General features: G+C 42.5%; 1 protein-coding gene across 3 annotated transcripts in view; it reads left to right on the forward strand.

Annotated features, from left to right (window-relative positions):
• Positions 1-22,208, forward strand: part of ncoa2 (nuclear receptor coactivator 2) — a 59,805-nt gene that overhangs the window by 14,988 nt on the left and 22,609 nt on the right. For all 3 annotated transcript variants that reach the window (XM_051940331.1, XM_051940333.1, XM_051940332.1), the window contains exons 3-7: positions 10,578-10,685; positions 11,436-11,608; positions 16,889-16,992; positions 19,584-19,761; positions 21,181-21,369. In XM_051940331.1, coding sequence (XP_051796291.1) covers positions 10,597-10,685; positions 11,436-11,608; positions 16,889-16,992; positions 19,584-19,761; positions 21,181-21,369 — 733 coding nt within the window. In that variant the 5' untranslated portion in view covers positions 10,578-10,596. The remainder of the gene's footprint in view (positions 1-10,577; positions 10,686-11,435; positions 11,609-16,888; positions 16,993-19,583; positions 19,762-21,180; positions 21,370-22,208) is intronic.

Raw genomic sequence — 22,208 nt, forward strand, 5'->3', positions numbered from 1 at the left:
CAGAGATGCTCAATTGGATTCAAGTCCGGGCTCTGGCTGGGCCACTCAAGGACATTCACAGAGTTGTCCTGAAGCCACTTCTTTGCTATCTTGGCTGTGTGCTTAGGGTCGTTGTCCTGCTGAAAGATGAACCGCCGCCCCAGTTTGAGGTCAAGAGCGCTCTGGAGCAGGTTTTCATCCAGGATGTCTCTGTACATTGCTGCATTCATCTTCCCCTCTATCTTGACTAGTTTCCCAGTTCCTGCTGCTGAAAAACATCCCCACAGCATGATGCTACCGCCACCATGCTTCACTGTAGGGATGGTATTGGCCTGGTGATGAGCAGTGCCTGGTTTCCTCCAAACAAAACGCCTAGCATTCACACCAAAGAGTTCAATCTTTGTCTCATCAGACCAGAGAATTTTTTTGCTGATGGTCTGAGAGTCCTTCAGGTGCCTTTTGGCAAACACCAGGCGGGCTGCCATATGCCTTTTACTAAGAAGTGGCTTCCGTCTGGCCACTCTACCAAACAGGCCTGATTTGTGGATTGCTGCAGAGATGGTTGTCCTTCTGGAAGGTTCTCCTCTCTCCACAGAGGAACGCTGGAGCTCTGACAAAGTGACCATGGGGTTCTTAGTCACCTCTCTGACTAAGGCCCTTCTCCCCCGATTGCTCAGTTTAGATGGCCGGCCGGCTCTAGGAAGAGTCCTGGTGGTTCCAAATGTCTTCCATTTACGGATGATGGAGGCCACCGTGCTCATTGGGACCTTCAAAGCAGCAGAAATTTTTCTGTACCCTTCCCCAGACTTGTGCCTCGTCACAATCCTGTTTCGGAGGTCTACAGACAATTCCTTTGACTTCATGCTTGGTTTATGCTCTGACATGCACTGCCAACTGTGGAACCTTATATAGACAGGTGTGTGCCTTTCCAAATCATGTCCAATCAACTGAATTTGCCACAGGTGGACTCCAATTAAGCAGTAGAAGCGTCTCAAGGATGATCAGTGGAAACAGGATGCACATGAGCTCAATTTAGAGCTTCATGGCAAAGGCTGTGAATACTTATGTACATGTAATTTCTTTGTTTTTTATTTTTAATAAATTTGCAAGACTCTCAAAAAAACTTTTCATTTTGTCATTATGGGGTGTTATGTGTAGAATTTTAAGGGAAAAAAATAATTGAATCCAATTTGGAATAAGGCTGTAACATAACAAAATGTGGAAAAAGTGAAACGCTGTGAATACTTTCTGGATGCACTGTATATATATACATACATACATATATATATATATATATATATATACACACACACACACACACACATCAGGAAAACTTCGAATATTTTCTTTAAGAACATTCCCAAAAAAATCAACCAAAAGATTTTTTTAGGGAATGTTCTTAAAGAAACATTTTTTTTTTACATTTCTTTTTTCCCCCAAAAAATGTTCAGATTTCCCAAAAATATTGAAAATGTGGACATCAGAAGTTTCACTGTGAAAATGTGTTTTTTTTCACATTTTCAAGCTTTAAAACAGGTCAATTTTGACCCGCAAGACCACACGAGGGTTAATGTACTGTCATATAATATAGAGTATGTATTCAGACTAGGGCTGCACCAAACGACGCGTCGACGAGTCGTCTGAGCACGATACGTCATCAAAAGCGGAAGTGAGTGCGCAATGCAACAGAAATTCCCTTCCGACCGGAGCGCGGAACACGGATGAACGTCGGCGCGGCATCGTGCATGTATTATGTATGCACGCTGCAGCACGGACGTCCGCATTTAGATACAGCTGTATAGTAAACGCTGACATCCATGTTTACGATAGAACGCGGACATCCGCTTTTGATGACGTATCGTGCTCAGACGACGCGTCGACGCGTCGTTTGGTGCAGCCCTAATTCAGACACTCATTCCATTATTTATATTTTCCTACGTAGTATACACGACACAGTGCACATGTTCAACAATTTTGCAATACATGTGGTGAATGAATCACAGATGTTTACATGAATTTTTTTTATGCCAGTGACAGTAATTAAGAAGCATAGAGCAAATGCATTTATTTGTTTAAATCATCCAATATTAACTGAAACCACAGTGATACAATGAACATGAATTGGGAATAGTTTCTCATTTTATACAGAGTACAACAAAGTGTCCAAGATCATATATGGCATCGCATTATATTGTCATAAAACTGACCAACAGGAGTGATTCGTATCTCTACTGTTGTGACACTTTTTTTTTTTTTTTGACAGTTCAGTTACTCTTTGCCAGCTAGGCCTGGCCAGGCCAATTCTGTATCGTATTTCCCTACTTACAGGTCGGCCAGGTTGCTGTTGTGGTGATCCTTGATGTCAGTCATGAGCCTCTCTCCTGTGAACAGATCCAAACTGTCTTCAACTACAACTAACGACAGTGGTCCTTGTTCTGCTCTCTGTTGTGAGCTAGAGCGCCGCTGCAGACATTAGATGTCGTAGGTGGAGAAGTGGTTCATGTTCACACGAATGCTGCAGAGTAGAATAAGGGTAACATGAAGTCCACTGATGATGAGATGGCTGACGACAATCAGCTGAATGAGCCTGTGGACCACCATACCAGCAACCCAGCCTACATGTAGGGGAACACAAGGTGGGATGGGCTGAGAATAGCTGGTTAGCAGCAACTGGACTGTCAAAATTCAATATTTATATGTAGCATCAGTATGATTCCACTGTAAAGCACCTCATATGCCATTTTAATTGCCCACAATATAAGATTGTATATCTGCATTACAGAATCCAGTAGAATGAAGAATAATAAGTTGGTATATGGCAGTTCTAATCATTTAAGAAACTGACCCTGAGATTTCACCTCAGGACTTTCCTGCATTTCATCTCATACAATTTCCATGGTGATATCTGAAACTCCCCTCTGGCACTGCTCTCAACCACAGATGAATTGTTGACTAGATTGTTGTGAGGAGTTGTTTATTTATACCAGTTAATCAATTTTGCCAAGCCTTGGTAATTGACACACCAGTTCACCTATGCCACAAATCTTCTCTCGGTGCGTCTCTGACAGCCAGGGGCCAGCATTCTCTGCTTATTATACAGAAAGCTCTCCCCTTCCCATTCTGCGACATCCTGAAGTGACTGCCAGTGTTAAAGATTGATGAGCGCGATCAGCTTTCAGTAAATGGGGGGCCTGGCTCTTGGTTGCACTCTGGCACTTTAGAGCCATTACCTTGCAGTGATTCTACAGTGGACAAACTCTTGAGTGGGACTTTGGTAGCAGGCAATTGCATACCTCTCTGTTGACTCAATCAGCAGCAGTCTGTTTGTGTGATTGTCTGATTTTTTTCTGGGCACATGTCATTTGAATATAGTGGAGTTGCTTTTGTTTACCGTTTAACCCAGATAACTGGAAGTGTTTAAATGTCATTCAGTAGCCTGTGAAGAGAGAGTGAGCTTTAGGAGAGAACTGAGTTAAATTTATGCACTTATGCAATATAATTATCTAATTTAGTAGAGACTTAGGGGGAAATACAGTTGCAGATTTGAGCCACTGATCTGATCCAAGCGTCTAATGAACACTAGTAACTATACTTGGTAAAACTTCTCTTTAAAAAAAGACCCATGACTCATTTTTGTTGCCTTTGTTTTCCCTTTCTTCCTTTACTCTCTAGACTCTGAACTCTTCTCCCAAGATCACTCTTTACTATGGATTCCTCTCCTGTGAAATGCACATCATTCAGTTGCCGTTAAATTCACTCAAGATTTAGGGTTTCAGTGTCACACTGCTCTGAAACTCTTTAAATCAATCATCACATTCCTCCCTCTGCCTCTCCCTTGAACCAAACCTAATATCACAACATCTGGTTCAAGGTAACAGCGGCTGTCAGGAAGGCCAGAGTTCACTGCAGACCCCACTCATATTGCGATCTATTGAAATTGATATTGTTTTTAAATACACATTTGTCTTAAATACCATCCAACATGTTTCTGTGTGTTTTGGCACTCTCAGCACTTCTTCTCACTCTCGCAAATATTGAGATGTAAGATGAGAAGACACCAGTCCTCTGGGCCCCTCCCCTGTCATGATTTCCTCTTCAGTTTGCGGGAAATAAATGGCCCATGTTGCAGCCCTCCAGAAGCAGTCTTTATTGGCGCACTCTTGTTCTCCATTTCTCTCTTGAGGCCTGTTGTGCCAAGAAGCCATGTGAGGACAGATTACACACCAGCGAGACATTGTTCCGTACCCCACAGAGGTTTTGTGGAAGGGCCCTCATTATTATAGTGCAGGAGACTTCAAACGCTCCCCCAATAGCTTTTGATGCAGTTTAATGCATAGTCATACCCAGCACTCTCTGAGCTTCAGAAACACTGGGTGTGTCTCTATAATCAAAGCCCTGCTAACCCACATGATTACAGGAATGGCACACTGGCACATGCCCTCTCCCCTTGGCAATCAGACACTGATTTTTTTTTTTTCCCTCCCCCCCCGCATCCATTTTTCCCCCTCCATTATACTATGACTGGAATGAGTGATTCAGTGTTTTTGAACGCCCCCCTTTGGTGATGTGCATGCAGCCTGGCTTTCTTTGTGTGGTTTTGGCGGTTGGATTTTGTTAAAGAAATACGTTCTAGTGGTAGGAGCAAAAGGAGTGCAGCGTTACCGTGTCATACAGATAACTTTAAGATAAAGGAAACAGTTACGTTGTCCATAATTTGGCAGAAACTGCTTTGAGATTATTACCGTTAGCATACTGCTTTCAGTATACCACAATATATAAAACCTTACATGATTGTGTCCATAGTAATGAAACTTTGCTTTTGTGTGTCCCAGCCTCTTCGTACATGTAATACTAAAATTTCAGACAGTGAACTCAGAATCCCCCCAGAACCTTTAATTTGCGCTCATATGACTGCATGTAGAAATGAGCCAGTGAGATTTTTTTTGCTGCTGAGTCTGTTTGCCAGTACTGTTATATTAGAATCAGCTCCACTAATTGTGATCAAATTGGCTCCATTTCCTACCCTTAGCTCAGACATTCAGCTACCAAAGAAGTCTTTCCTTTTTCAGCATTTGTACCTAATTTCAAAAGCAATTAGATAACTTGGTGGCGTCATGTTTTCATGTATATTACACATGTCGTTCAACTGAAACAGGAGATGTGACTGAGCTGTGGAGCAAAAGGGATCCTGTCACAGTGGATGTCTGAAATTCTGAAATTTGGAGAATACCAGCATCCTGTCATCCTGACAGGTTTTGAGCACCATGTCAACTCAGCATCATGTCAAGTGTGTGCAGTGTGGCAGCACCGTTTGATCCAAGTCAGAGGAGTGAATCTGCATGGCACTGAGTATCCTCTGTTGGATGAAAAGTTTTAGATTATACCGCCACAGCCTCATAGATGCACTTGTATCTGTGTATTTGCTGTGTTTATTGCAGTCTGATATGGCTTGTTATGTACAGGATGTACCAGCTGACTTTGACATGGGGATCCATGGTCGCCTCCAGCACCCTGGGCAGTCGCAGCAGCAGCCCCTTGTTGTCTGCATTCCACCCTCGCCAGACTGGTTGGCTCCAGCTCAGTCCTGGAGAGTCTGCTCTTGTGACACCTAAGATATAAGCAATGACACACACCTATATTCACCTCCCTGGAGTGCACCTAGTACTTTCAAAGTCAATTGATTTCTCAAGCTTTTACTTGTGTTTGGTCAAATGACCTGTTTACTTAATTGCAATGTTCTTGCATACAGTTGGAAACAAATATTGCTTCATATTTTGCTCATCTCTTAGCATGTTATGAAGTCCCCAAAATAGCACTTGGTCTGACAAACAGGATCAGATGCTTGAAAATCATCAACATTGAGTTACCAAGGTAGTGCTGTGGCTGTTATTGTGGTTTAATAGGCTAACCCTTCATTTAGTCTTATGAATCAGTCATACAGATACAATGAAGATGAAAGCTTGTAATGAGGTGAGAATTGTTCACACTGGCAGAGCTGGCCTGTCAACACACATGCACATACAACTTCAGAGTAGTAGCACAACTGCATGAAGTAAATTTGCTCCAATAAACCTAATAACCCCAGCATCATTCTCTCAGATTTCCAGTTTGTACTTTTCCAGTGATTTTCAGCCTGGCACGGCTTTGCCATCTACAGCCAGCATTTTGCCAAACAGAAGGTACATCACAATCATAGGTCATAGGTGTAAAAGACATTACCTCTTTTTTTTAAACATTTTAACAAATGGATGACATTGAGACTCAAAAAATGATGTGGCTATTTTGCCAGAAGCATGGTTTTGTCTTTGTTTGTCCTTCGACATTTCCAAAAACAGCCGGTATGTGCTGCACTATTGGGACTGTATTCATTTTCTACAGGGACATTTAGTCATAATAAATATTTTCCTGCTTTTCATTGTCAGATGATGCTTTCTTTATCCACAAGAGTATCTGTGACCTAAATATTGTCATCCACACAAGTCCGTAAGGGTCCGTGCAAACCACAAAATTTGTAACTGTCCGCACAGAAAGCAAGCCAACTACACATTCGCCAGGAAAACAAATGGTGCTTCAAACGTGCTTGTTATGATGAGAAAGTGTACAAGGAGATTCCTTTTCCTCCACACTTTAATAATAGCATAATTAAAAGAGTTGTGATTTAAGCGGTCCTTCCGGACTTGGAGATGTTTGATTTGTAGATGTGTTGTAGATGATTCCCATTGATGCTACCCAGGCACAGTGGGAAGTTGTAATTTCTCCAGAAATCCTGTGCAAAGTCCACCCACTGTGCTCAGCATACCTCAAGAATAATCACATTGACACGGTGCTGCAGCCGAATCTGTAACCAACTGCTATATCGTACGAAAAGTGCAACGCCTCAATCTTTCAGAAACATCCACATCCTCCACACTATAGGGTTTTCTGTGTTCTGTATGAGGGGCAATGCAACTGTCTGTAGCGGAGTTGCACATACCTAATGTTGAATGAATAAACTGCGTCTGCTGTGTGCTTTCAAAGTCCACATCAGTCTGCAGACAGACACGGAAAGCATGAATTGGCCTTTGCTATTATAGAAAAATGTCATGCCCTACTGAGTTTCTACCATTTTGGGGGTTTGTGGAATGTTATTTAGAAGCCTCATTTAACGTTAAACTGATTGCACACTGTCTGTGACTAACATAAGGTAGCCCTAATGACTGACAGACCATATGTCTCAACTTACAGTCCTAATGAACTAAATGAGCTGACAGCTTGATGAACTGCAAATTTGATAGATGCCTTCCAGAATATGCCTATCACTCCTATACTTAATGAGGTTACTTACCCCACCCCCATTTACCCTGCAATGCTCTCAGTCTGATATCTGTACCCAGCGCCGATCTACCAATGCATGGATGTCTCTTATATGGTCATTATTCTGTGTTTAGCCTGGTAGTGTTGCCCCAAGTTTTAAAAAACATTGGTGGAACATGCTAGGTAGACCTGGGTGATAAAGCGATAGCCATATGTCCTGATGACAGACACTTTATCAATAGCATTAAAAAAAATGTTAAATTGTTTGTCTTGAGGTGGGCCTGGGATCTTTCTGCATGGAGTTTGCATGTTCTCCCTGAGCATGCGTGGGTTTTCTCCGGGCACTCCGGCTTCCTCCCACAGTCCAAAAATATGCTGAGGTTAATTGGTTACTCTAAATTGCCCGTAGGTGTGAATGTGAGTGTAATTGTTCGTCTTTGTATGTGGCCCTGCGACAGACTGGCGACCTGTCCAGGGTGTCCCCTGCCTTCGCCCGAGTCAGCTGGGATAGGCTCCAGCACCCCCCACAACCCTAATGAGGATAAAGCGGTGGGTGTATAGAGGATGGATGGATGGATGGATGTTTGTCTTGAGTGCTTTTAATGCAAACTGCCATGAAAACACATACCAAAAACACAATGCTTAGTTGCATGAATACATCTCAGGGGTGCTCCCACCGTGGCTCATACCAGTTCATCACATCACTTGATAATGGAGCCCCTTTGCCCTCCATTGTGCTGTGAGGTGTGTTAGCCTGTAGTCACCTGGACCTTTCATCGCTGCGCCTGTTTATTTTTTTATATCTGTCTCCTCAACCGGTTGAAGCAGATGGCTTCCTTCCCTGAACTTAGATCTGTTGGAGTTTTTTTCTTCTTCTTCTCCCAGTTAAAGTGTGGGTTTGTTTGTTCAAAATGTGCAAGGTCTTCATGCCACTATGGTAAATTCCATGAGATTACTTATGTTGTGATCTACAGACATGTAAGTAGATTGAAAAGTGTAGTAAAGTGAAGTAAATTCAAATGAAACTTTTTCTCCAGATGTTATTTTTTAAACTAAATATATAGATAATTTAAAACATCAGTGAAGAATATTAAACATTTTCTTGTGCTAATTTCTTCAGCTTTGTTGCCTAGCCCTAGATAATGCCACTTTTCACTTACTGAGGCCTATGGTATCCAAGAACATTTAAGCTTTGAGGAACTCTCCCCTAATGGCTGATGTTGACAGTTAACTCCATGACACAGATCTGTACACAAAGTGCTAACACCACTGCCCAGCTGTTTGTAGCTGTCCGGGGATCCAGGGCATTCTCTAGGATTAGAAGTCCCTTGCTTGTCTGTCCATGTGAAGATCAGATCCGCCCCCCCAACAGCAGAAATGGCCTACCAGCCTGCTTGCCAGGCTGTCAGACTGTCTGTGTTGGTGTCATTGAAACGTGCCTGGTACTTCCAGTCTCTTTTATTTGTCTCAATGTACAATGACCCATCATTACTGCCATGTCAAGGAGACGGAGGCAACCAATCATATCTGGCCCAGCGGGACAGGCATAACCAATCAGGTCTAGAATCCCCATGGTAACTTGTGCTTGAAAGCCCAGGCACTACCAATAGGAATGCCGGGTGCCACTTAGCTATTAGAGTTTAATGGCCTGTTTCTGTTGTCATTAATAAAAGCATATAACCTCTGATAGAAAGACTGTTATATTTTCAGCGGACTGCACAGTGCCACCTCACGAAGACCCCCTGATGGCGTTCAAAAGAGCATAATACAAGGACACATGGACACTGACATTTGTATGTCATTATCTGATCATTTACTGTACGGGCCAACAATGTAACTCAAGTCACTTGTCAACAGAATGTGTTTTATCCCTCAGAGTCTCCTCTGCCTCTCTGGCCAATCACCACTACTTTGACTTCATCCATTTGAGCGCAGACCCTACCATTAGCTTAAAGTAGGTCACTCCAGGCCAGAAGGGAGCCAGACTCAAGTTTGCATGGTCACTATCTCTCTTTTTAGTTTAGCCTGCTTCTGCCATGCTATGCTATTCCACTCTGCTCTACATTGTGTTCTTCTCTACTGTGTTCTTCCTTATGTAATGGCTGAGCAGTGAGCGGTGTGTGTCATAGCCGTTTCCATGGTTAGAGTGGTTGAGCGTGTATCACAACACAGCATGCCCAACCTTGGGCAGTGTACTGAGGAAAGACTTTCATTTTGTCTTTCAGGGTCTCACTGATTATCTTCCTGGTCTGCCCCTCGTCCAGAACCCTCCAGATAAGCAAAACTATGTAGATCTTGCATGAACCACCAAGAAGGCAGTTTTCATGCATACATTTTCCATTTGTGATGGAGGATGACAAGTGTTCACATCTTGTATGCAGACCATATTGAAATCCAAGTCCATTAGCCACCGTCAGATTTTCAGGACGATGGTGGCAATTAATAAGACATTACTTTGATCAATAATTGATTGTCTTTCATTTAGTGGCATGGAGTTCAGCATGTGGTGACTTTCAGGGTAAGAGAAGGAGCAGAATTGAAGACATTGGCATGCAGGATGAGGGACCAACTTACCAGAGTCTCCAAAGGCCCTTGACTTGTTTTTAATTAATGATACGGTGTCATAACCTAATGGCATTTCATCTCAAATGGCAGAAAAACCCAAGACAGCAGTGTGTGTGGGGTGGTAGTAACTGAAACAGCCCTCAGCCAGCTTGTCACTTCGCATACAACAAAACAGTCACAACATGATTCCTTACTTACTAAAATCTTACATTCTGTCACTTACTCCTAAAAAGAGCAGACAAGAAAGGATTCCTATCTTTAATTTTTCAGTGACTCTTCAGTGACAGACCGATACAGGTGAAGCATTCTCAGAGGCTCTAAGTAAATATGGACACATGTCATTGTGAACCCACACTGCACTTAATGTGAGCTGGCTTTGCTTGGTTTCGTGTAACAAATGGGTTTTTCTTGGTACATGGTTGAGCGCGCAGTCTGGTGCTGTGGGCAAAGCGCCGTGCTCTCATTTCAGGCTCTCTAGGGAGAGCTGCACCATCAGAGAGAAATGATTGAATCTCTTTCTCCGCTCCATTTTCGCTCATTTCTCCTGGAGTGGATCAACCTGTGCCCCCAGCACAGGATTGTGTGTGTGTTGTATGCAGATGCCCATGTTTGCATTTACACACACCTGTCATGGTTGTTTTTCGCACATTTTTGTTGTTTAAGTATGTAGTCGATCCTGGAGATGTTGTGAGCACTGGTTCATATGCAAAACTGTCTTTGCTTTTGTGTGTTTTTTCCAGACGCTGATATGCATTGAGGATGAGTGGAGTCGGTGAAAACTCATCTGACCCTGCCAGGGCAGAGTCACGAAAACGCAAAGAATGTTCTGCAGAACTTCTTGGACCTAGGTAAGTAATCATCTAAAGGATGATAGTTTGACATTTGTCCTAGATTTAAAGTAAAGAGAAAGAATAGAGGGAAAAGTAGTGATCATGCAGTAAAGGTCAGATCCCATCTCTCAACACAAACATGTTCTTAAAATTTGCCCCCTGCTTTGCCAAAATGTGAGATCAATAACCTCCTGTTTACGATACTTTTTACCTACTGTAAGATTTTGAAATCAAGCTGCAGGCACTCTGGATGAAATATTGTATGTAAAGTAGTTACCGAGAAAATTATGCTGTTTTGACAATTAACCCTGGAGCGCTGTTAAAGAATGTATTGTAAATCTGCATAATTAATCTGTAAACAAGCTCTAAAAAATATAGGTCTATTATGTTAGCATAGTGGAAAGGCCTAGAGAGATCTTTAAAGCCATACAAAGCATAATTTGCTCTAGCCTTGTCCCTCCTCTGACTCTCCTCCATGCCAAGGTTTGCAGTAGATGTTGTGCACTGTCATTTGGCAGCTATGAAAATGAGAGGGCTCTTCAGTCATATACAGAGATGTGTGTGGACGTAACCTTGGTGTACTTTTGCAGATGGATTTTCTTTTCTGCCCTGGAATTGTTCTTGTGTGACTGCCTATTCATCCTCTTTATTTTGCTAGAGCCGCACAAACATTTCCACGCATTTGAACTTTTTGCTCGAAACCTTTATCATCTTTGCTGTTGCCGATGCTTTCATTTTCTCACCCCTGTGTTGTTTTTCCCTCTGCAGTCCCAAGCGGAGCAACGAGAAGCGCAACCGCGAGCACGAGAACAAATACATCGAAGAGCTCGCCGAGCTGATCTTTGCCAACTTCAACGACATCGACAACTTCAATGTTAAACCTGACAAATGTGCAATCCTGAAGGAAACTGTGAAGCAAATCAGACAAATAAAGGAGCAAGGTACAAGTGGCAACCTGTCATGTTTTTGACACTTTATCCTTGTTTGTGGAAGAAACTGTCAAGTTGATAGATCCCAAAGTACAACAGTGAAAGGATTACAGCGTTACCTGAACCGGCTGTTTTTCTTCTGAAGTTCAGAAATTTTTCCCTTCAGATTTCTATGACATACTGTAAGGCCTGTAAATGGAATTTGTAGCTATATGCTCTGGAAAAAGGGTTACAATATAATGAATATGGTTAGTGTCTTGTTTCAGTTTTATGGTTCCTGTGTAACTGAATGCTACAGATGGTACTGTGTCTACAGAAACTATAGTATTATAGTTTTGGATTTGTTCAATGTATAAAAGCAGCACACCTGATTTAAGGTTCCCTTCATCACACCATCATATACTACGCATGAACCAGAGCAGTTTTTTGACTAGCAGTCTTTGTCATTCTGAGCCAGAACATCAGGCAAATGGATCAATGTGACAATGTGGTTGTTCTTGCCAGCTTCTCCTTTTTTGAAATCTTTAGTAACTGGTTGAGGTTTGCCTTTTTTACTTTTAGATTTACCACATCAATGGAAATGTGTTTTTTACCCTTATAAAGGTCCAATCAGTTTTAAAAAGCATTAATTTCCTTAAGTTAATTTGAAGGCAATTAATGAACTTAAGCTCGGACCACGTATACAGGACAGCAGCTGAGTGACTGATAGAGAGTGGCCCACTCTATCAGACCAGTTGATGATGTCATCTTGTTTAATGTGACTCACCGAGCCAAGTGTTATGTAATGGTGAGGAGTGTGATGCAAAATCACGCTCAAACTCTAGCTACTGTCTGTCCATCCCCCCCTCCCCCGTTCTGCTGTCCTATTCTGTACCCCCTCCCTTCCTACCTCAGACCCTGTATTGTTTTTTTTCTCTCTCTAGGCTAGACTGACATCCCCTGACTGCCTCAGAAGGCAAATTTGTGTTTGTATAGAAAAAAACCCAAAACACTGAGGGGAGGTGGCTAAATCATCATTTCCGGCGTTGCTCTCCGTACGTCAGAGGCCACATAGAGAAACCTTTTTATAGTTAACATAGAGAGCCACTGCACGTCATCTTACACAGTTCAAAGGAGCAGCGTTTTCAGTAGCCATTCATTTTTTTTGTTGTACTTGCTTGTGAACTAGTGATACTGAGAGCTCATTTAGATGTCTTTAAGCTTGAAGAAGATGTCCATGATCATTTTAGCACCACCATTTGTTCTTTTCATTGCCCCTCATCTGTCTTTTACATATGGTGTAGCTGGAATGTGTAGGGTAGTTTGCGGTCCGTCTTTGTTTCTATAGGCCTTTAGCTCATCACGGTTGTGAAACTCTTTCTGTGGTGACAGTACTGAGTGTATTTAATTACAGTTGCATGACTTGATAACTCTCACCGATTGATGTCGCAGCCTTCCTGTAGAGAAGTGCAGTGCAGCCACGATGGCCTTTGAAAAAGCTGCCTCCTACTGAAAGCTGTTAATTCATCCCTGTTGGTTCCTCTCATTCTCTCTGTGTGCATTTTACTAATTGGTATCAGGGTGGAATTGCTTAGCATAGGCTTGGCTTTTTTCTTTTTTAGCTTGTTGCACCTTAAAGGTTCTATATTGTGCCCCTTTTCAGTAAATTAATGCAAATCTCACAATTCGCTGCAGTGTGTCTTTAAATTTTAGGTCAAAATACCGTAAGATGTGTAATTTTACCATGACTTTATAACCCCTGGTTTTAGGGCTGTTCTAAATGGGCTGTTTAGCTCTAAAAACTAATGAGCTGCTGCTGTCCATGCCCCCTTCAGGAAGAAAACTCTCTTTGTGTCAAACAAAACCCATCGCTTCTCACTTTGTCTCAGAGCGATCATTTGGCTTTGAAGTATCTTCAAATTCACATTACAGCCATCGGTTTTAACTAGGGCTGGGCGATATGGCCAAAAAATAAAATCTCGATTTATTTATATATATATATATTTTTTTTTTAGTCATCTTGGACGATTACGATTTTAATCGATTTTTGTTGTTTCTTTGCGGTCTGTTTGCTATGGCTAGTGCTAGCCATGCCGCACTCCTGTAGCTGTGAGCACTCTTCCCATTCTTTAGGGTGCCTCTGCCAGAGGTGCTGAATGAGGTTAGTTGTGCTGCTACTCTTTGTTTTCACAGTACTTTTGTAAACCTTGCACATGACTGTAGTTTGCTCTCTGTCAGTCTTGTCAAAGCCGAACCACTTCCATATAATCGATGTAACATGAGGCCCTTTTCTCGCGACCAACTCTTCGTCTGCTGTTCCGTCCACCATGACGGCGGTCTGAGTGTTTTGGCGGAAGGAGATGAGAGGCGGAAGCAAATGCCAGTGCACAAGTCGTGAAAGGCAGAAGAAGAATCTGTATTGTTATATATTTAAGCTCGCCTCGATTTTATGATTTGGCAAATTTTCAAATCGTCATGTTTTAAAAAGGCGAATTAATCAAATTAATTCGATTTATCGCCCAGCCCTAGTTTTAACTTGTGTGCTGAGTTTATCAGACAGCATTTGTGTTTAGAATCAGTCCTTTAGCAATGTGAAATGGCTCTCAAGTGACTGCAGGTTAGCATTTAGGCTTATTGAGCTGCTCCTCAGTCAGTACTTACACTTTCCAACGACTGACAACAGAAACAGAAAAATGTGTGAATGAGAACAGTTGTGTTGAGATTTCCCCTGTATTAAAGTGCAGTTTATGTGAGCACAGAGAGCAGATGTAAACGCCAGCTGAGTTTCGGTTGCACTGAAGCGCGATAGGAAAATGGCAATCTACCCAGAATGTGTTTATTGGTTTTAAATTAGTTTTAAAGTGTTCACCATCTCTGAATGTTCCTCAGCTTTACAATTTCCGCATAATTCTGTGCCTCTTTGGGCATACAATCTAAGCTAATTGTAACATTAGACACACAGTGCGCTAACACTAAGGATTTGCCTATTGTTGTCGTGACATAATCATCAAAAATTTAAGTAATCCACTGAGTCTTCAGTTGCTCACATGTTTGTGTTCACTTTTGCAGCCAACAGCTCAACATTCGGTGTGTTTTGCTCATGTCTGACATATTTTAGTTATCAGAAGCAGCTGTAGAAAGTCAGGAAATCTGATGAGCTTTCAGTCAGCTGCTTATTCTGAAGGGCTCACCTGGAAAGCAGTGGGAAGTGAGGAGCAGAATTACCTAAACTTTGAGCTAGATGACTGTTAGCAAAATGTGAGGTAGCACCAGGGTCAAATTCTTTCTGGCTTGTAAAAGTGGGAGTCAATCTAGTTGTGGGTGGACTCGAGGAATGGCAGGAGTAAACGTCTTCATATTTTAACAGCTTTTACTTTACACCTCAAGGTTTATAACAGCCATGAAACACAATAACAATGCTCACTATATGGGACCTTGAATTGACAATATGTGGACTAATATCTTCATAGAACCTTTTAAATAATGGTATAGTTTTGTAGCTTTGCAGGTTTTTTTTTTTTACACTTTGTTGGCAAGAGTGAGCAGTTCAGACCATCTCTCATCAGCTGGTGAAGGAGAAATACAGTAGCTGTTAACGTGCTGCTTGTGCATTGTTCAGTACAGTTTTATTCATTATGCATATGTGGAAAAAATATAAAAAATACAACACATAAATTGTTAAATATAAGAGGGAAGGAAAGAGCATGTGGTGAATGTGTTACTGGTTGCGTATTAGATGGTAGTTATTGCCTGATAGAACCTTTTTTAACTAATCAGTTCCTCCCTCTGTTTGTGGCACAGTTCCACAGTTCTGCAGATGGACAGAAAGCCAGTGAGGGCCACACTGACATTGAGTGATGGGTCTGTACCTAGGGCAGCTGTGTTGGTCTACTGGGCCCTGCTGGGCCTGGAGAGGTCCTGCTGATGCGCACATCATTAATGCTGAAAGAGATGAATATGGGTCTGTGGGGTGTTGCACGAGCCCACAGAGCGCAGGAAAACCTGCATTTGTGTTAGCCTTCACACATCTATACCCCCCAAAAAAGAAAGGACATGATTTTGTTTGCTTTTCAACACAATATTTTTACACCATATGGTCAGCCCTCTTCTTGGCGTGGTGCGACAGTGAAATGTGTCCCCCCAACAGCCCACTCATATTCCGCCTCTCATCATCATCTCTAAAAGTAGGGCAGCCTACGCTCTGAACATAAGGCTTCTCTGCATGGTTATTAACCCACTCACATGGACAAATGCATAGCCTTGTAGTGCAGGTACAGGAGCTTACGGGAGACTCTAAATTTTCACTTTGAACTAAACTGGTCACAGAATTTTTTGGGCAGTTTATTAGACAATAGAAAATGTTCTATATTTTGTTTTCATTGTCATCGACATTTTTAGACGGCATGTAGCTGGCCAAATGATTTAGTTTTACACAGGTTCAGATAGATTTTAGAACACAAGCATGTTTATGTGCCACAAATTATAATCTATTCATACTAGGAACTCCAATAGGAGTGTTAATGCTGAGGTCATGGTTTAGGATCCTAAACTTATATCTCCTATAGCTCCTGCTGCTGTAAAGAAACGGCAGACCTGCTTGAAGATTTAACCTTGTTCTTTTATGAAGTGATTTTTGTCTAGCTTTATTAATGACAAGAAATCTTTGTGTTCAGTCACCTAAAGTCACAAACCTATTTGAATTGTTCAGATTATATTGTGTTTCAAATGTGTTTACTTATCTTATGTTTACCTAGTAATAATGATTAACAACTTGTTCAATTAAAATTAGGGTTTATGGGCAACTTCTGAGATAAGTTCCTGCTTGATTCCATGGTAACAACTTTCTATCCTATTTGGAACAGGAATTGTTTGCACACTGTCCATGTTTCTATTATAGCTCATTTTTTTATTTTTTTACGCTTGACAATGTAATCCATCCAGTGGCTGTCACCAGCGTGGCAGTGTGCTCGCTTACAACAACCTTTCACTCTGTTTCCTGCTCTCTCCTTGGGTTTGAGCAATGGCCACATGTTTTCACAAAGGGATCAAATGTGTTTGCTTTGTAACTGGATGAATTGTTAAGCACTTGTCAACAAGTGATCTCTTTAATGTAGGTGGGCCAGCTTCAGGGGGGACACAGAATTGTTTGACCCTCATGTTTCAGTGTCCTGTGATGCCGTTTCAGTCGCCATAACAACCTTAATTACGTACTTGTTATAGACACAACAAGGGGGAGAAAGTTAAGAAATTAAGATCTGTATTTTCTCTTTAATTTTTCTCCTAAATGTTTGTCATTAACTCTCCCGTCAACAGAAAAAGCTGCAGCAGCAAACGAGGAGGAGGTGCAGAAGGCTGATGTCTCATCAACAGGCCAAAGTGTGATTGACAAAGATGCCTTGGGACCAATGATGCTGGAGGTGGGTAGAGGGCCTTTTCTTACTTACTCAGTGTCCTATCTGTGAGGAAAATGTTATGAAATACCACACTCAAACCGAATAACCCCGCACTGAACACTCATCCTTACACTCACATAGGACATACTCCTCTTTAGATCATGATTGGTAGATAATGAAGAGTGGCATCCATGGCGAGCAATCGCAGATGGGCCAGCAGTGGTTGCATGTGAGCGTAGCTGTGTGGAGTAAAAAGCTGCCAGCATCTTGCATGTGCCTCTGATTGGCTGTAAATCACCGAGTAGAGCAATGGCCTCGTTGTCCTGCGAAGGGCCACTGAAGAGCTTACGTATAATGGGAAAGAAAGCAACAGCCTGGCGAATGAATCAGTCCATTGAGCCTGTCCTCTCACTCATTTCCTCCCTCCCTTTCCCTCTCTCTCTTACTTGTTCAGTCCTCTTTTCTCTCTCCCTCCCCATCTTCTCTTCATTCGCCGCTAGATCTGTCCTGTCATGGAATATTTATAGCTCTCCTGGTCCAGCGTCACTGAATCGACATACTAACTCGCGGCTAAATATAGCCCAGTGCAGCCTGCAAGCTTTCCCATCTGTCAGCAGCCCCAAAACACAGCGATCGGCCATTCACACCCGCTCCGCTCGAGCCATGTCCCGTCCGCCGGGCCAGGCTCATTACAGGATGCTCCGAGGAGAACGGCTGTCGGCAGGAAATGCACCCACGCGCCCCATGACCCTCCTCCAAGGCTCTCCGCGAACCGCTCTCATGCAGACACAGAGAGACGGAGGAGGCTGTGAAGAAGCATTAGCGTGCCGTTGTTTTAACCTTCAGGGAGCTGTGTCGTTCTGTCACATGGCTATTGTGGCGTACCGTTTGCATTCTTGGTAGACCGCTCCATATGGTTGCTGTTGTGTGGTACGACAAGTGATGACACCACCAGGAATTTGTCTAGTAGTAGTGCTGGTGTGTGATTTATTTGTTTTTAATTCAACATTATTCGAACGCAGCCAGCCAGTCGTCAAAAATCGGTAACTATCTGATTGAAGAATAGGTAAATAAGGCTGCGAATCCAACCAACATCCCTACTCCCTACCCTGCAACGATTCACTAGCTGCTGTACATGTTAGTGGGAGGGTAAGCAATATAGAGTCATATATCATGACAATAGGTTCGGCACAAAGTGGAACAGCGTCAGAGCATGTGATTCCTCACTATGTCTTTCTTTAGAGTATATTAAAAGACTTTGGTCATCTCTACAGGGTATATTTAGTGACCATTGTAATTTAAGGTATTGGTTAACAGCATTATGCAAGAGTGTCTGGAGGAAGGCAAGAGTTGGCACTCGAGAGTGTTTGCTCTGTTTCTGTTTGTCCTACTTGTCCAGTTCATGGCCTTTCTTCACACATGGTGGACTTACACAACCATGTTGCATTTTGGAACAGCTTTGGTACATGCAGTGATAGATGAGATCTCCTTAAGTCTATTTTCAGATCTTGCTGCTTTAAGGCGGGCAAGGGAAATGTTCTGTCCCCTTTGTGATCATGCATAACATGGTGTATATGAATTTGCTGAAAAAATGTGTTTTCCATCCGACTACGTTTGTTAGGCATTTCAGAGGTGTGCGGTTGATTGTAGTTGCACCCGTGGTGTTGTCAGGAAAAGGATGGAACAACCAATCCTTTAGGCATTGAAGCCATTGATACCCATAGAGCAGTTTGTTTTTTGTTCACATTGACAGCTGTGTGGGTGTGGTGTTTAGGTAAAGATTATTTAAGCAGAGGTGAAGACCAGACACCTTGAGAACAGCCTCCCGTGTCTGATCTTAACACCAGCTTTTACGGCTTCGCCAGCTCCAGAAATCCCTTTTAAGGGCTCCGGGTGATTTGATGGCCTAATTGACACCATCTTGTGTGTAATAGTTGACCTGGGGCTGTATTCTTTCAATTAAGTGCTGCTCCTCCTTCACATCTTCCAATCTCTGCAGGCACATGCTTTTATCCTGCTTTCTATCAGCCGCATCAACTTTGAGCTTCTGCGTGAGCGATGCTTGTACTCTGCACACAGCGTACTAATCACCTCTCTTTAGACACAACGTAGATGTGTTGCATATTACACGGTTTGCTAAGAATTGTTCCGACATTTCAGTCATGTATGTTCATCCCAGCAGATACAAGTATCACTAAAGGTAATGAGCCGATAACAAGGAAATGGTCAAACAATAGAAGTCTGCAGAACTTGGAGTACTCTCTGCATCTAACTGGAATATTTTTTTATGTACAAAGCCTTGTAGTTATGAACCAAAACAAAAGTTAGGTTGTTTTATTGGATGCGATAGTTTCAAACCAGAAGCAATAAAATGATTCCAATAATCTGAGTAGATAAAAGCATATGAAGTCAGGACGAGGCTTTTAATAAACTGCTCATCTGAGGTGTTGTTTGTATCAGCAGCAATTATTGGTGAGAAGTACAGTTGGTGGAACATATTTTTACGCTCCTGCTTTTGTTATGATTTGTTCTGCATGTGTGAAAAAAAAAATCAGTAAAGTAACTTGTCTGTTCTGAACTGTTTTCTCCTTCTTCTTTTTTCTTTCCCCCTCCAGGCCCTGGATGGTTTCTTCTTTGTGGTGAACATGGAGGGGAACATCGTGTTTGTGTCTGAGAATGTGACCCAGTACCTTCGCTACAACCAGGAGGAGCTGATGAACACCAGTGTCTACAGCGTGCTGCATGTCGGGGATCATGCTGAGTTCATCAAGAACCTGCTGCCTAAATCCCTTGGTTAGCGCTGAGCTTATTTTCCCTGCCAGCATTTACTTTGCTCAGTTTCTTTCTCTACCTGACAGTTTTGTCTCACTCTGTCACTTTAGTTCGCTGTCCCTCTCTTTTCCTGACTCTGCATGTATGTCCTCCATGTTGCATCAGTTTAACATGCTCTTAACACCTTCTTCTCACAGTTTAAGCAGGGATGTGTGGTTTGATGGTGATGTCGGTTTAATTAGAGTGTTTGTGGTTCAACCACTGCAGAGAGAAAGTGTTGGCACCGTGCATAAAACCTATAGGTACTTCATTTTCTCTTTTGCTGATGCTCAGCCCAGACGTTTGCTCTCACTCTCCTCCTCTTCCTCCCTCCCTTTTCAGCTAATTAACTTCCTTTTTCGGCTTCTCTCCCCTGTCAGCAGCATCGAGCTCTTCCTATATTCTCATTTCATGCCCTTCGTTCCCCTTCTCTTCACTTTTTTGTGTTATTTTCTCTCTCTCTCTGCCACACACCCTCACCAAGTTCCCTTTTTCATGTTCTCACTTTCCCATTTCCTTGCCCACCCATGAAAATCATTGTCTTTATCCTAGCATTACTCATCTCATGAAAACAGGCCATTTATTTTGTAAGATAGAATTCATCTTTTTCATTCCTTCGTTTTTGCCCTTTCTCCATCTTCTTTCTCTTCTCTCATACCTGCACCCATTTAGCATCCTACCTCTTGCACCTCTTCCGCACGAGAGGTGATAGCGATCTGTGTCACTGCAGCCCGTCAGGAGCTCTAAGTCCTTCTCTCCTGGTGCTTCGGATTGAGGTCTGAGTACCCAGCCATCTGGGTGGGAGAGCAGCACAGAGCGGAGTACCCTGGAAACGATCAGTGGGCTGTGTCCCAGATACTGGGAGATTATCAATGCACTGAATGAGATCACAAACCAGATGGAGTGTGATGGGAGTTTGTTAGAGTGAAATGAGTTGTGTGTGACTATACATGTCTCTTTTTCTTTTTTTTACGTGCGTGTATATGTGTGCGGTTTCTTCCACATGTGTGTGGATGTGTGTTTGCTTGCGCCTGTGTAAGTGTTGGAGAGCAGAAGAAAGACTGGCAGTGATGTTTTAGAGGACATGCATATGGAGGCCTGGCTGTGATGCATGGCTGTGGATAGATGGCACAGGGCTCGGGGTTCCAACTGCTCATTATGACTGATCTCTACCCAGCAACAGCTCTCTCCTTTTTACACTTTTTCTGCCTTCATTCTCTCTGTCTTGCTCTCATTATGTCTTTCACTTGCAGTGTGGTAGCCTCTCTTGGCTCGCCCATTGCAGCTTCCCAAACTCCCCGTTCTGTTGTTCAGTTTTTGGCTGCAGTAAAAATTTGTCAAATACAATCCCCAGGAGGTCAAACTGTAAATCTCCTTTTCTCCCTCCTTGCTTGCTTACAGTCAATGGCGTCCCGTGGTCAAGCGAGGGTCCAAGGAGGAACAGTCACACGTTCAACTGCCGAATGCTGGTCAATCCGCACAGCGAGAACCAGGACGAGCCACACGAGCATGAGCCGCAGCAGCAGAAATACGAGACCATGCAGTGTTTTGCCGTTTCGGAGCCCAAGTCCATCAAAGAGGAAGGAGACGGTATGGAGAGAGAGGGCGAGATAGTATGGGGGGGAAAGACGAGTTGGAGATTCATTTCACAAGTTCAGTTTTTAAATCCGTTAAAGCTGCCTGCATGCGACAGCTATCTTATACTATAGTGCTTTGATTCAGTCTAAATCTGCTGTAAATGCCTTTGCAATTAGGTAATTAGAGAATGGAATTTAGAATTGACAGGGACTCCAGAGTCTGAGCAGCATTTTAGAGCAAATGAACATGTTCTGAGATACAAAAGTCTGAGTAATTGGTGGAACAATTTCTAAGAAACTGTGGGAGGCAAAAGTCAGTTCAGGCAATGAAAAGTTGTTGTTTTTTTTTTTTCAGAGGAATGATCTTAAAAGTAATTCTTAGTACATTCTAGTTATAAAACAGAAAAGCATGTAGAAATGGGACAAAAGCCTTATTTGGTCTGGCAAACCAAGGCAGCAAAATCAGAAAACGCGCTCATTAGCATCTCTGGGTAGCATCAGACTGACTGCTGCCATCTTAATGAAGCTGATTGTCATCTTGTCACTTCTAAGACCTTGATTAGGAAAAAGAGAGTTTTGAGGCTTGCCTAGGTGTAAGAAACATTAGAAATTGATTGTGAAAATTGATTTAAATATTAATTAAAATTGCATCCATTTTCGTTTTGATCTAATATGAGTCGATGATCAAACCTATTCTGTGTTAAAATTGGCATTGTATGGGAGAAAGGAACATATGAAGCTACTGACGAAGGGAAGTGCTGGTGCCACTCAACTTACATCCATGAAAAGTTAAGTGACACAAGGGAGACTAGAGGCTGGGCAGCTGTCATTAAAGCTCATCTATAATTCATG

Source organism: Acanthochromis polyacanthus, chromosome 20 (assembly GCF_021347895.1).
Source record: "Acanthochromis polyacanthus isolate Apoly-LR-REF ecotype Palm Island chromosome 20, KAUST_Apoly_ChrSc, whole genome shotgun sequence".
Classification (NCBI taxonomy): domain Eukaryota; kingdom Metazoa; phylum Chordata; class Actinopteri; family Pomacentridae; genus Acanthochromis; species Acanthochromis polyacanthus.